Raw genomic sequence first — 15,089 nt, 5'->3', positions numbered from 1 at the left:
GCTGGGTGGCTATGGTACCTTTTTTAAGATGTCTACCAATAGGTAGTCTCATAAGAGCAAAACCTTTCCTTACAGCATCTAATGTTGTAAGTCTAGGCGTCCCCTTCTAACCTGTGCAGCTAAATAAAGCTCACAGATAACACCAAGTCTATTGAAGGACTCTGACCAGAAATCTCACTGTTTTGTTGGATTGATTCTCTCATCTGAAAAAAAGTACTGGGGGATGGAATATGGGATTTAATGTTTTGTATGGATTTTGTACCACTTGCCTTGTTTCTTAACACCTGCCTGCTGAAGTGATAGGTCTGCGATCAGCAGGTTGAAGGAAAACAATGGCCTTTCTATGTATGGCCAGTCTATTTCCAGTATTGCAGAAGCTACCTCTTTAAATGTGATTTGGTAGCTTGAGCTTGTTCACGCAGGTACCTTTAGTTTGTATTCTATAATAGTTATTAGGCTATGTTATAAATGTTACTTCAACCCAAATGGATAATACTTTCTGTAGAAGAATGATGCTGAACTAAAAATAAGCAAGGCTTACGGACGTGACCTTTATCTTCAGCAGTACAAAGGAAGCTGTTATTTAAAAGAAACTGCTATGTTTGGTGCTATTGAATTATAATCTAGGTTCCTTCATCCTGGTTTTTGGACAGTTGCCACTGTCATTTAACAGGTGAAAACAATGTCCTTTTTTAATTCAGAAAGAAAATGAAAATGTGAGAAAAACATGGGTGTGAGATGTATGGAAATCTACTGGTGCCAATAGCTACTTGGTTGCCAAAATCTACAGTGGCATTTATAAATAGAAAAGTTGGAAAACGGTTTCCATCTTCAACGTGTATGTACATGCAGGTAACAAGCAATGGCTCTGAGGCTTCAGCTTGACTCCTATAGCAAAGATCTACCCTCCATGCTTTGATGTTCCAAACTAATTTAGACTTGTTCTTGGATTAAATGTTATACTAAAAACAGATCTCAAAAGTAGCTAAATGACTGCAGACTGTTAATAAAGGATGTGCCTTTAGCAGTAACTGTACATAATCTGTTGGGAAGTTCATGTACTCCTTGTTTTGAAGAAGTTAGTGTGTTGTGGAGTTTGCCATTTCTTTTGTTGAGCTTTCATCAAAGAAAGGGAAAATAAACAGGGGATGACCTCAAAGATCTCAAAATGACCTGATGTGGGAAGTGATTTTTGTCATATGGCTGGGTCTAGGTGATAGGTTTTTGTCATCGTTTGGAGGCAGTTCAGAAAATGTAATTTATTGAACAGTGAGCAAAATTAACATCCTTGAGGAAAGCAAAAGCAACTTTAGCTGGATCAAAGAAAAATAGAATGGTTAGGGTTGGAAGGGGCCTTAAAGATCATCTAGTTCCAACCCCCCTGCCATGGGCACAGAAATCCTCCACTACACCAGGTTGCCCAAAGCCTCATCCAACCTGGCCTTGAACACTTCCAGGGATGGGGCATCTACAACTTTTCTGGGCAACCTGTTCCAGTGCCTCACCACCCTCAATGTAAAAAATTTCTTCCTTATATCTAGTCTAAATCTTCCCTCTTTCAGTTTAAATCCGTTGCCCCTTGTCCTATCACTACACGCCCTTGTAAAAAGTCCCTCTGCAGTTTTCCTGTTAAATAAAAAGGCAGGCTTGTCCCGTTCCTCTCCGTGTCCCGGCTTTTTCCCTCCTGTATGAGAGAGTCGTCTGCTGTTAACCGAGAGCCCCACAAACACAGCTCTGTGCTTGAAGACGTCTTTCAGTGGCCTGGAACAGTAGTCTCATGAGCCGATCTTGCAGCTCCATGAATTCACACAGTGCCTCAGCGTGGGCATCTGGATCCTGTGCCAGATGCTGGAAGATGTTGAGAGGCTCGCCTATTCTCAAGGCTAGGGGCAAGATTATCCCTTTGGGTACATTTCCATTGGCAAAGAAGAAGTGGTCAAGGCGTTTGTGCTCCAGGCAGAGGCACAGATACCGCATGATATCCCACAGCCACAGCAGCAAATCCTTTGTGCACCAGCCTGACACAGGTAAATCGGTCAGGAAGTGCATCATAACAGTTTTCAAGGCAGAGGTGAAAAAGGTGTTGCCCTCCATGATGCAAGCACAGACTTGCAGGCATTTGAGGTAGCAGCTGTTGGCCAGGGCAGACTCAGCCACATACCTGAAGAACTCCACCTCTGCCACAGCGTAGCTCTCTGACCACATCGTGCTTGAGGTGAAGATGTCTGCTGTACTCTGGCTGCTCAGGAAGATGTCCGAACAACCTTCCTGCACCCCAAACATCATCTCAATGTTGAGTCTTTCTGTGTTGTTTTTTGTCACCTCGATCCTGACGGAGCGGTTGGAGGGCAGCAACGTTAGACGGTATTGAGAGGAGAGAGTCGAAACCGCCCAGGCTGCTTTCACCAATTGATGGAACCAGCGGGCAGTTTTGTGCACATCTAGGTAGGAGCCAGTGCAGAGGGTGTGTAGGAGGCTGGGCTCCTGATTTCTCCTCAGCTCCTCCTTGGGGTGGTGGAGGAAGCAAAGCGTGTTCTCTGCCAGCTGCTCATCTGTGCAGGTGCACACTTGCTCCACACGAACGTAGAAGATCCTTGCTGGCCCCGTTCCCTCATGGCTCAGCTCCAGATGGAAGGCATGCCCACGGGGGGGCTTCAGCGGCACAAGCAGGTGGTAGGTGATGTCTTTCTCACAGGGATTCCAGCCTTCGAAGGCGCTGCCCACCCCGATAGCTGGTTGCAGCTCTGGGAAGAAACTATTTGACAAGAGGTCTCTGAAGAAAAAGATGAAGGCATCTACCAGGTCCTTCACTGCTTGGCACTCTTTGTCCAGGTTCTGAACTGGCCACTGTATGTGCTCCTCTAAAAGCCTTCCCGGGTGATTTGCATCATCACCATCGTTGTCATCTTCCTCCTCTTCTACCTGATCTGTGTCAATGCTGTAGCTCTCCTCTTCACTGCTGTGTCTTGCCTCATGCCTCCTTTTTCGGAGCCACCAGCAGAGCCCAAAGAACAGGATCAGGACTCCAGTAACAGCCCAGAACTGCCACTGCTGCAAGGCAGCAAAGAGCAGGGCTCCCCAGGCAAAGCCATTCTGCCCCTGGCTCCTCTGCTTCATCTCCTCCAGCAGCTGAGCCATCTGCGTGGTCTTATGCAGCTCGTCACCAACCAGAAGTACTTTAAGGGTGATGCAGCACACAACCCAGGCGAGAAGTTTGGTGGCGAACATGGTCGCAGGAAGGAGAGAATGGAGTCAGTGGGGCTTGGAGGGAGCTGGTGGCGTGGGGAGCGTAGACAGGAGCCGCAGGGAGCTGGGAGCAGGTAGGAGAAGAGTGAGGCCAGTGCCCAGCCTCTGCGGTGGCGACACTGTGCCCTGCCCCAGGCGCTCCTGCGAGTTGCCAGACCCTCGGTGTGGGGTGAGAACCCACCCCCAGGGACCGCCGTGTTTCTGCACCGGCCCTCGTCCAGCCTGACCTCTCCAGCGTGCGCACTCACTGCTGTGCTGGATGGTCTGGGGCCATGCGGCCTGCTGGTGCCCCTGGTCATTGCTCCCATGGGGACTTGTCCCGGTGATGTCACAGAGGCCAGAGCATGTCACAGTCACGCCTGCCCCCACCCCAGCTCAGTGACTCACGGCTGCCCCAGGCAGCCACAGCCCCAACACCCGCAGGCTGCAGACCTGCCCGGCAGGATAGGGCTCGCAGGGCTCCCTTTATGAAGCAGACAGAAGCCCCCGCAAACCCTCACCAAACAGAATATCGGTGGTGTGACCTGTGGATGCTTTGCTCCTTGAGATCCCATCCCTGAGATGGAATTGGCTCCCTTGGTGCCGACCTTTGAGCTTGTGGTCGAGGGTGTGCTTTTGGTGCCTTCGTGAAACCAATGACTGGCTGGTGGTGTATATCATAGAAACATTGAATCGTAGATCGAATCATAGCATGGTTTGTGTTGGAAGGGACCTCAAAGATCATCTGGTTCTAACTCCCCTGTCATGGGCAGGGAAACCCTCCGCTACACCAGGCTGCTCAACGCCTCATCCAGCCTGGCCTTAAACACCTCCAGGGATGGGGCATCAACAACTTCTCTGGGCAACCTGTTCCAGTGCCTCACCACCTTCAGAATGAAGAAGTCCTATCACTGCATGCCCTTGTTAAAAGTTCCTCTTCAGCTTTCTTGTAGGCCTCCTTCAGGTACTGGAAGGCTGCTCTAAGATCACCTCAGAGCTTTCTCTTTTCCAGGCTGAACAGCCCCAACTCTCTCAGCCTGTCTTCATAGCAGAGGTGTTCCAGCCCTCGGATCATCTTCGTGGCCCTCCTCTGGGCCTGCTCCAGCAGTTCCATGTCCTTCTTCTGTTGGAGACTCCAGAGCTGAAATGCTTTGGACAAGTCCAGGTAGATGATGTCAGTTGCTTTTCCCTTATCCACTAATGCTGTAATGCCATCATAGAAAGCCACCAAATTAGTCGGACAGGATTTGCCCTTAGTGAAGCCATGTTGGCTGTCACCAATCACCCCCTTATTTTCCATGTGCTTTAGCATAGTCGCCAGGAGGATCTGCTCCATGATCTTGCCAGGCACAGAGGTGAGACTGACCTTGTAGTTCCCTGGGTCGTCTTTTTTTCCCTTTTTAAAGATGGGGGCTGTGTTTCCCCTTTTCCAGTCAGTAGGAAGGATTGTCACGGAAGCAATGCTGCCAAGTCATGATGATTGGTGCTTTTTGTATATCTTTGTATTATTCAAAGTACTTTGTTCAAAGCTAGAGAAGAAAGAAGTTTCATCTAGTGGCGTATAACTGGCTTAGGTTCAATCACCTTATGAATTTATTGAAGTTGATATAGAGAAACCACAAGTGGCGGTCTCCTTCCTTGATTAAAACTACTGGCTTGAGTATATTTGGTACCGCTTGTAAACTGTCAGTAGGCTCAAGTTTAATCTTTCACTTTCTTGTGATCCAAAGTGGTATGGGTTTGGCAGAAGTCCAGATGTGCCTGGTATCTGGGCTACATTGGCATATTCCTGCCAGGATGATGGCGTCTTCAGAAGGAAGTCTTTATACTTTCCTATTGCCTTTGAAAGTTTGAATTTCTCTTCTAAAGCAAAACAAAAGGGGTCAAATCCCTAACACTGTTCAGCTTCTGGAGCTATGGTAGGACCTAGGTTATGTCCTAGGTTTCCTGGGAAATGCAAGTCTTGCTTCACACAACTGTGATGCAAAAATTTCTTTAGAATCTATAGACTATTGAAATGAATTGGAAATGTAATTGTTAACACTACTTTAATGTGAACTCATGCAATGAGAACAAAGCAAGCATACAGGCTTTTAAAACTTTCTTAGTAAATTAATTGTTTAATCTGTGTGCTTTGAACTGTCTTATCTAGAATTACTTTTGAACTACACGTGACAAAATTTTGGTTCTACAATGTTCGTGTCTTTGTTTTTATTTAATCACTTACCTTATGCGTCTCCTGATGAAACAGATTTCTCAAACTTCTTGCCCAGTGCCATACCTTTTTGTAGTCCTTGTATTCCACTTCAGGCCTGCTTGCAAGGCTGATTTCTTGTGTGCAGCAGTGCCTGCTGGTGCTGTATACCTCTCCCAAATGGTTTTGCTCCCTTAATCTGTCACTATAAGGACCAGAACTTGCTCAACTATTATTCAGTGCTGTCTTTACAGAGATGCAGGAAGAAAAGACTGAGTTGCAGAACAAGCTACAACTAGCTGTGTGTTGGGGATACAATAGTGTTCTAGAGATCCGTTTTTAAGTGTTAAAGGCTTGCATAGTCTTCCGATCCTTTTCAGTAGGAGGGCTAGCAGTATCCCTAATTTCTCACTTGTGTTTTCATGACAGTTGGGTGGATAATAGGGTTAACATGAATATTTGGGAACTCTGCCTAAACTTTTTTTTTTTTTTAAAAAAAGGCAGCTTGTTTCTTGTAAACTCATTCTTGGGCACAAGGAGATCTGGTGAGGCATCACAAAGCGGGTTGTTACTGAAAGACTAGTAGAGGACTGAAAAAAGAAGGAAATACAACACCTGCTTCTGAAAACGTAGAGAAGGTTGGAGAACTTCCATACTAGCTAGATCAGATAGAAATCTCCAAAGAACACTGAAACAGGTATACAGTTTCTAAACACCTAGAAAAAGCTCACAGATGAGTTACTGGCTAACCAGAACTTGCCAAGAGCAGATCTAAATTGTATGGCTTCCTTCTACAGTTGTTTCAGAATAAAATTATGAGACATCTCATAACCTCTCAAATTAGGAGAAATCTCATAAGCTGCTCTGAACAGTAGACTAAAAAGTCTTATTTAAGCAGTGTGCTAGGTTCTGTGGCATCTGACCACTTCAGTTTCTGCCACTTGGGCTAATGATGATCCCTAAAGAGCATAGGGCTGTTGTTTGACCCTGCAGAATGCACTTGGTAGCAGTACCTGAACATAATCTCCTGTCTCCTCTTTGATGCAAGGTATTGTATCATAGCTTTGAGTTTCAAAAAACTTGCAAAATTATTACAATTGCTTTGTGTCTCATCATGTAAGTTCTCTTGCCCGTTATCATAACCAGTATGCTTTTATTACGTTTTTTTATGTCCTAGTGGTAAGCCTTCTGTGATTGTTGGCAAGTTTTTCGCAAGTAGACATAGTAAGTTAGACAAAAAAGAATCCCATGTTTTGTTTCTTTATTGGTCAAGGAACTGACACACACTCTGCACTCACTTCCTTGGATGGTTAGTGGGTAAAAGGGCACAGAATAATATATCCTGAAGGTGGATGCTGCTTCCAGGAGAATGTGAGTGGGTATACAGCAAGTGAAAACATGTAGTGTTTTAACCTGTGTCTACAGTAGTATGTCGTGCAGACAAATCAAACACAGTAAATCAAACACAGTAAATCAAAGCAGTGTTGAGCACTTGATATCCATACTAAAAATGCTTCATTATTTTTAATTTTAGACTAGCTCTAGTCTGTTCTTGTGGACTGAATGCCTGTTTGCAGCTGGAACACATTAGGTGTGCTCCTGGCATACATTTTCTTACATTACCTTAGTTTAACCTACAAAGAATCCAATTCCTTTGTTCCAAAACAGCTCTGTGATGTGAACCAACACACCATCAACAGGAATGATCAGGCAGCTCACTCAAAAAGCGTGCTCCTGATGTGAACTAATACAAAGATGTGCATAGACACACCCTTAGAGTGACTTACTGCAGGTTAACTGAGCAGCCTTCCCCCATATGCTCTGGGTAAACAGTTTTGAAGCATCTGCTCTATCAGCTTCTTTGCAAAACTCTGAATAAAGTACTGGAGTGAGAATGTTAACTTCCATGGTTTCCTTTATTAGAAGAGAAAAACCTTTGTAGGGAAAGATTTGTATCTTTTGATCTAATAAGAATGCTGGGGGTGAGAGGAAAAGATAACAAGCTTTCAGATAATTAAATTATTTGAGTTCATTAATGAGCGTCTTTTCCTTCCCTATTCACAAAACCATCATGCCTATTTCAAAAGTAGGAAAGTGGAGAAAGTGCTTCTGTGACAAATTTTAGTGAGTACCGTACTAGCTATAACATTGAATCTGGATGCTCAGAATCGTCAGAACTCCTAAGAGCTAGACTGTATTGCTGCCTGCTACGCAACAATTAGTCTCTTAAAAGCTTAAACAGACTCGTATAGTTATTTTAAGTAAATAATATAAAGCTATTGTTCTGGCCTATGCAACACCATCCTGTTCACGTCATTAGAAAATTTAGTGGTTTTCCAGTTAAGAGGGTTATTTCTCCCCCACCCCTGAATGATGCATTTTGCTTCTGCTCTTAATGTCACTGTTTTGCTTCATTTTCCTGTGTTGAGTGTTTTGGCCACAGCTTCCAGTTGAAATGTGAGTGGGAGAAGCTCCCTTCAAAAAGCCTGCCTAAACAATGACGTGTTAATATGGCACAATGATCTTGCGTGTCCTACAAAAGCTGAAGTCAAGATACCAGTAAAATATAACCTGTGGTAATTAAAGGCTTATTTCATATTGCCTATATACTCCCTAGGATTTTTTCAGTTTATTTTTAGGCCCTGTACTTCGACCTAGACTTGAGAAGTAGTTTGGTTTTGAGTTCCTTTACATTGATGGTTTAGGTGTATTTGTGCACTAATTGCTGACAAAGCTCTGTAGCCAGGTGTACAGCAGAGTTTATTTAGGGATCTTCTCATTCTCGTGTATCGTGAGCTTTTTTTGTAAGGTAAACCAGAGTAGGTTATTGATTCAGTGAGACCTGTGATACAAAATTTCTCAGGTGAACTTTCTACACAGTTCAGGACTCTCAAATAACCACAAGTGATTCAACCAGGAGAATAAACAATATGTGGAGATATTACAAAACAGCTGAATTAATATTGACCATTGAGAGCACCTAAACTTTTTGGTATGTAACAGGGATCTTCCTTCTGGATAAGGAGGAGTTAATCATGCAAGGTGCTGAGGGACTGTAAGGATCTGGGTACATCTCTTTGCCTTTCCGCATCACTTCTGTAACTGCTATTGTAGGATTTATTTTAAAATCTTGGAGTTTGGAAAGTCCCACCTTCCGCCCAAAGGAGGTCTAGTTAGACCAGATTGCTCAGGGCCTCCTCACAAATAATGTATCTGTTTATGTACAGCAACATGAGATTTTTTCAACACCTTGTGCCATCTGATTCAGAAATGCTCAGTTTAAACCTAGCTTTCACTAAATAATTATAACACAGAAATCCTCTGAGGAAAGTAAAGACCAGTATCAGCTTTTCCTTAATTATAACTGCTTGAGAAGAACATAGGGAAAGCATAGATCTGTAGAAAAATCTTTATTTTATTGAACTTGAAAAGTTCAGCTTTTTTTAATTGCCCCAGGAAAAGCAAAACCTCCAAATCTTATATTTTTCTCCTTTCTCCATGCTCCCCCCCACCCCGAGTACATAGGTATCTTTGAACTGTGAGTAATGACGGGTGCTTCTGTAAAACTCCTTGATACTAAATTTACTACTTTAAACACATTGAGATTTACTGTAGAAGGTCTTTCTTCCTTGTCCTGGAATTTAGCTCTTTGAAGCCCCACTTGCTTATTGTAACCAAGTATATGCCATGAGTTGAATTATTGTGGCTTTATCTACTTGTCAATGGCAACAGTATTTTTCCTGCACAGTTGCAGTTTCTCTAATCTCACGACTGAAATGTTGTCTAGAAACTTTGCTAATGTTAACTCCTGCCACCTCCCCTTCCTCCAGCCTTGTATATAAATTCTCATTTTTTATTGCCATGAGATTCTCATCTAATGAAAATGGAAGCTATGAAGCATATCTGTAGAATTATCAGGATCTTTTCTGCAAGTTCTTGATTTCAAGATAACTATCAATTTTTCTTCTATTTGTATTGCACTCTCTCCATGTTAATCCTGACCTGAAAGGATGCTTTGGTCTGGGAGCAGATGCCTGTACTTCAACCTTTCATCAGGAAATTACTAAACTGTAACAATCTATTTATGGTAGCTTCTTTTGTACCGCTAATAACCCAGCAAGGGTTAAGATTAAGCCATCTCTGATTTTGTTTTGCATGCATTTGGTTGTAAAGATGAGCTAGAGCCGATGAAGTCAGCAAAGGGGAAGGACAAAGGAAGCAGAATCTTGATTCCAATAAGAATTTTCTTTGTCTGTTGAACAATAGGAATGCTTATGAATTCTCTAAATTTGGCTTTTAAATTTATTCATATGTGAAAAAAATTGGATTGCAGAAACTTCCAACAAATTATTCTCAATTGTGGGGGCGGAGAAGAAGTAACTTTAGTCCATCTTTAACTGCACTAGCAGTTTCTTTTTGGTTTTTACAGGAGTGGTTGTTACTTGAAAAGGAATTCTGTGGGTTGTTTTTATAGATGATGTTGCTTTTGTATCTGCCTTTTGGGCTTCTCGTAGTGCATCATTAACCTTTTTTCATCTTTGTGTTGTGGCTTGGTATTTTTTCTCATAATTGACAACATGCCCATTTCTGAATCAATTTCGCTTTATTGATCACATCTTGCTCTAGGGGTGAGCTGAGATCCCTGTAAATGTTATCTTTTGAGAAGGAAGTGAAATTAAAGCTGCTCTAGCACCTGCTAATGTAGGATGCAACCAGACTTCCTGTTCAAGAGGAAATCCTAATTTGCTCTTCCTTGTAAACTGAAGGCTGATCAGCTTACCACATAGTAACCTTTTGACTTGTAAACACTGTGTTCCTTTGGATTGCTTCTAGCCTGTAGAAATTATTTCCCTCGGGATGGATAGTAGCTTTAACAGTAAACTTTGACTGTGCTGACTATCATGGAAGAGCAGCAACCCTTTTCTGCTGAACTAATTTAAATGCAGTCAAGCATACCTTCAAACTTGAGTAGGTGCTTAAGATGCCTTCAAATTCTGAGAAGGTGGCTGTATTTTTCTTTGCACTCTTAATCACCAGTGCAGTGTTCAACAAAGAAACTTATTAACCATTGGGTATGGAAAACAAATTGAGTTATTGTGATTATTTGCTTTTCGATGCAGACTTTCAGCCCTTGAAATGCTTGTTATATGTGGGTGGGGAGTTGGCTCTGGCTAGGATAGTCGTGGTGAATCACTAGCTGTAGTGCCAGATTTGGCATGGATGCAGATTTGGGTTGGGGCCAGTAAAGTGAGTTACAGTGCTTTTTTTTTATTGTTTATTACCAGCCCCTGAAAAGATTTTTCTGTCCTTGAGGAGGAAGGAAGAGATCAAATTTAGCAGGCGCGGTATTTGTTTCCTCTTATTGCTAATACAGCAAAAGAAAGCTGCTTCTGAAATACACGTGTGTTCTCCAGGCTTCTGACAGCCGTGCTTAGATGAGTGGTTGGAGACCTCTGGACTAGGTAGGCAGCTGAGCCTCTCCTTAGGGATCCTGCAACTGTGAGGTTTTGAATGAGGAACAGATACTAGGACTAAGAACTCAAAGTAGTTCTAGAACTTTATATCAAAAAATCATCTTGCAGAGATCTGCACCTGGATTCCTGTTGCCTCTGTAAATAGTAGAAACTGCCAGCAAAACCTGTTCTATTCCTGTGGGGATTGATACATCTTAGTGAAATGGTGGAAGTGGATTGATTGGCAAAGAACCAAGACTCCTTGTTTACACTTCTTTTCCTTGTCTTCTCTCACCACATCCCAAAGAATTAAGGATTTATTTTCTGTTCTTTTATTGTATTCAAAGCATGTTGATAATAGAATGGTGGTGCTAAATGTAAAAAAAGTACAGTTTCCTTTCTAATACTTTTTTCCCCCCTAGGCACTAGGGCTCCGCTGGCATGCATGTGCCCAGCTCCCATTCAGTGTGTTTTTTTATGCATCTCTTTGTTGCTAGTAGGGCGCTTGAATTGTTTATAAGAAATACTCTTAAAATAATGGGCAGAACTTTTTTGTTGGCCCAAAAGAGCAAGCTTACTATTTCTTTTTTGATCAAAATGTGTGTGAAATCTGTTTAGAAAAAGGAGATAGGCTAATGCCTTTTTTTTTTTTAAAGTTCAGACTTTAACATTTTTCCTGTAGCATAAACAGTCACTTTTGTTTGCAGAATTCTGTTACAGATAACATAGATACTGGTCTCTGAAGAAATCTTGTGATGAAGTTTCAACTCTTTTTAAAATAAATGAATTATTACTGGCTTTTGTTTCTGTTCTCTTTCTTTTTCCAAAGAGCACCCTTTCCATAATGTCACTAGAGAACACTGAGGATATAGTAGAATAAGTTTGTAAAAAGGGTTTTCTTAAGTCCTGAGCAAATTGACAGGACAGCTGCATCTTTGGCTGCCCTGGTCTTTCAAGACTGTAACACTCCAAAACAAACTAGCTAATATCTCAAAAACTGTCTTCCTAGAGAGAAAAAAAGCTATGGTGCTTGATTCAGTAAGCCAACAGTCTCCTTTTGAAAAGTAATTTCAAATTTTTCATACCAATCACAATTTTTATCTTAGTGTGAGATGATTACGAAAAGATGGGACTTCTTGTGAAAGAACAACTAGTTTATGTACAGTTCTCATAACACACAATGCTTGGAGTTGTTTGTTGCCATGGCGTGTAATACGGTTGAGCAAGATGAGTTCCAGTCAACAGGACTAGTGTGCCCCTTCTAAACAGGAGAAATAAAGTTTTGTTATCTGTTGCACATTGAACAGTTGACCTTGTTCTTGAGAATGGTAAGTGTAGTGTTCTAAATACCTGTATTGCTGACAATAAGGCATCATGTTGCTAACTTTTAACATGTGAACTTACGTCTTAGGTGTCATTATGGTTGGCAAGGACAGTTCTGTGATGAGTGTGTCCGCTACCCAGGCTGTGCTCATGGGAGCTGTAATGAACCATGGCAGTGTAATTGTGAAACCAACTGGGGTGGCCTGCTCTGTAACAAAGGTACTTAACCTTAATGTACAGGAAAAATAAGTAAAGTTGCATGATTAACTGATAACTCATTAACCATTTTTTTCCTGCTAGTGTGCAACTACCTGAGTATTTCCGTGCTTAATTCTTTTATGGTGCCTAAACATAATGAGTATAAGAAGTTTAAGACAAGGCTTGGAATGATCCTGACTTTTCTAACTCGCACAGTTGTCGTGCTTATCCTTCCCTTTTCTGTGGATAGTAATGAGATGACAGGCTAGCTAATAGAATATGGGGATGATGTGGGTGAATGATGTTCAAGCTAGAAAAGGCATCTGTATGTCTGACTAGGCATTAAAATGGTGAGATTTGTGTTCTCTGTTAATTGACACTTTTCTCTGTCCAGATCTGAATTACTGTGGAAATCACCATCCCTGCCTGAATGGTGGAACCTGTATGAACACTGAACCAGACGAATATCGCTGTGCTTGCCCAGATGGCTACTCTGGAAAGAACTGCGAAATTGGTACTTCTGGATATTGCATATATCTTCAGAAATCTGAAACTGCTTTAGGCGTGGCTGTTGGCCAGGTGGCATTTTTATATGCTCACTGTTGCATTTTTCATGTAGAGCGGAGGGGCTGTTTTCTCCTTTCCAAAGCTAGCTTGGTTTCTGAGAGGGGAAGTGAGAAGTGATGGCACGCAACTTATCCTTTCAACTTGATTGTTACTCTGTGTGACAGTGGGGATATGCCAGCTCAGTCTCTCTTGTCTAGTGCTTTAGGCTGGCTATTCAAAAAACCACTGAAGACAACAGAAATGCTGCAACGGCTTCCCTTGGATTTAGATAAGACTAAGAATATTTCTTCCCTTTGGCTTCTTCACTTCCTTAATCCAAGCATGCAATTGGGCTATAGTCTCATGAAAATGGGTTACAGGTACACCTTTCCCTGTTACCTTTCTCCCTGCTACCTATTTTATTGTCTTCTGACTTGCTTGCAAATGTGCGTCTTCTACAAGCTGGTGACTAAGGAAGGTAGTAATGATGGACGCTTCAGTTTCAACTGTGCTGTGGGGTTTTGGCCCAAATTTTAGCTGCCTGAATACGTTGAGTATCTCTTTGACTGAAACTTGCTTTTTAAAATCATCTTTTAATACGGAACTCCCTAATACACTTGGATTAATGATGCAGATGTTAACTACTAAGGAAATGTGCTCAAGCCCTCCTACAGTCACCTTGAGCAGTCTAAATGAAAAGTTAAGTGTATTCCCTGCTCCCATTGGCAAAATGGAGGAAAGTATTTAAACCGTATTTCTGATGAAGTATACCTTCTTGACTAGAGTTTAGCAGATCTGTGTCTATTGAACATGAAAAACTGCTTCCTATCTCAGCCACACTACAAAGATAGCGTATTGCTTTTTTCATGTATATCTCTATATGTGTCACAAAGACCAAAATTTTCATGTACTGGAGACCATTTTGGTATTTTGAGACTTTTCCTGGCTATTCTGTCTCTGGAGGTAAAGGGGCAAGTGTGCAATTCCTGGTGTGTTTTTTTTTTTTGTATTTTGCTTTAAAGGTTTGATGTTTGGAGAAAAATTAAAACTTTTGGTTCAACTTTTTCACCCGTAGTATTCAGTTTGGTTTGTTAAATCCTTTTTTTTTTCTGTTAAATGTGATATTTCCAGTCTTCTCACTTGGAATGTTGCTATTCCTTGATAGAGTTATAAGTGTAGATGGAAAGAACCCTTTTTTTTTTTCCTTTAACTTACCTGTTTGGCCTTAAGTTCACTGGACTATTATCAGCAGAAGGTTTTCACATTTATCATGATGTAGATCTTCTTTGAACTTCTGTAATTGCTGTGTGGTATTAATGATACCATCAAAACTTGAATTTTCTTTCAGCTGGTAGTATGTGATGCAAAGTTCTGACTAAAATGGATGAAATCTTGTTTTAGCTCTGCCTAAAAGTTGTAGAGAAGCACCTTGGCTCTCCAGATGAGGAGGCAGTGATAAAGGGAGCTATATATTTAATGAGTTTTACACTGATTATTAGCAGTAGATTGGTGTATGAGCTGCTTTAGATACTAATAGCTGACATCCTAGACAATGTAAATTCAGTTTGCAAACTAGATAACAACCCTGAAAGAAAGATTCCAAAATACAAATGCTAGCAACAGAAAGTCTTACCTAGCAAGGGGATTGTTTTATTTCCTAAAGCTTCCTTGGCTTCTAAAAGGGAAAATATCAAAACTGATGGCGTTTAATTTGCCCCTCCTCAATTTGATTGTCAGCTTAGTGCAGCTTCTGCAAGGTACAGCCCTACATGGAGTGACAACAAGCAGTACTGCCTGTAATTGTGAGTAGCTCTGTACTTTGCTGTTTCCAAGGCACAGTATTAGAAAGAAGTTAAACAGACCTTTGTTACTTATACTACTACTGTTCAGACTTCTGCACACAGCATCTGTTTCATCTCACTGAAGGGAAGAAAAAAGTGCTGGAGCACTCCAGAGGTGGCAGTGCGTGGCTGGAAGCAGGAGGTTAATGGGAAGCTTCTGTAGCTCTTGGGATAGTGAGATATGAGTGACTTGTCTGCCTTCAGGCTTTCTAATCAGTACATATGAAGGATGATGCACCTTCAGTAAAATCTTGCTTCAGTGTCCTACTGGGAATTTTATTCTCTGCAGCTGGGAGAGGGAGGCTACAG

The 15,089-nt window shown here is 41.9% G+C and overlaps 2 protein-coding genes across 2 annotated transcripts in view; one reads left to right on the top strand and one right to left on the bottom strand.

The window, feature by feature from the left end:
- The window catches only part of JAG2 (jagged canonical Notch ligand 2), a 74,648-nt gene that overhangs the window by 38,792 nt on the left and 20,767 nt on the right, over positions 1–15,089 (top strand). Inside the window, exons 6-7 of the mRNA XM_086613219.1 lie at positions 12,284–12,414; positions 12,788–12,907. Coding sequence (XP_086469345.1) covers positions 12,284–12,414; positions 12,788–12,907 — 251 coding nt within the window. The remainder of the gene's footprint in view (positions 1–12,283; positions 12,415–12,787; positions 12,908–15,089) is intronic.
- LOC104374023 (inositol 1,4,5-trisphosphate receptor-interacting protein-like 1) lies at positions 1,310–3,228 on the bottom strand. Its single transcript, XM_009980040.2, is given in 3 exon segments — positions 1,310–1,313; positions 1,675–1,730; positions 1,732–3,228. Coding segments are annotated over 3 exon segments (1,557 nt in total).

Source organism: Tauraco erythrolophus, chromosome 6, assembly GCF_009769465.1.
Source record: "Tauraco erythrolophus isolate bTauEry1 chromosome 6, bTauEry1.pri, whole genome shotgun sequence".
Classification (NCBI taxonomy): Eukaryota; Metazoa; Chordata; class Aves; order Musophagiformes; family Musophagidae; genus Tauraco; species Tauraco erythrolophus.
Note: the sequence above shows the minus strand (reverse complement) of the source record. Positions and strands in the feature narration are given on the sequence as shown.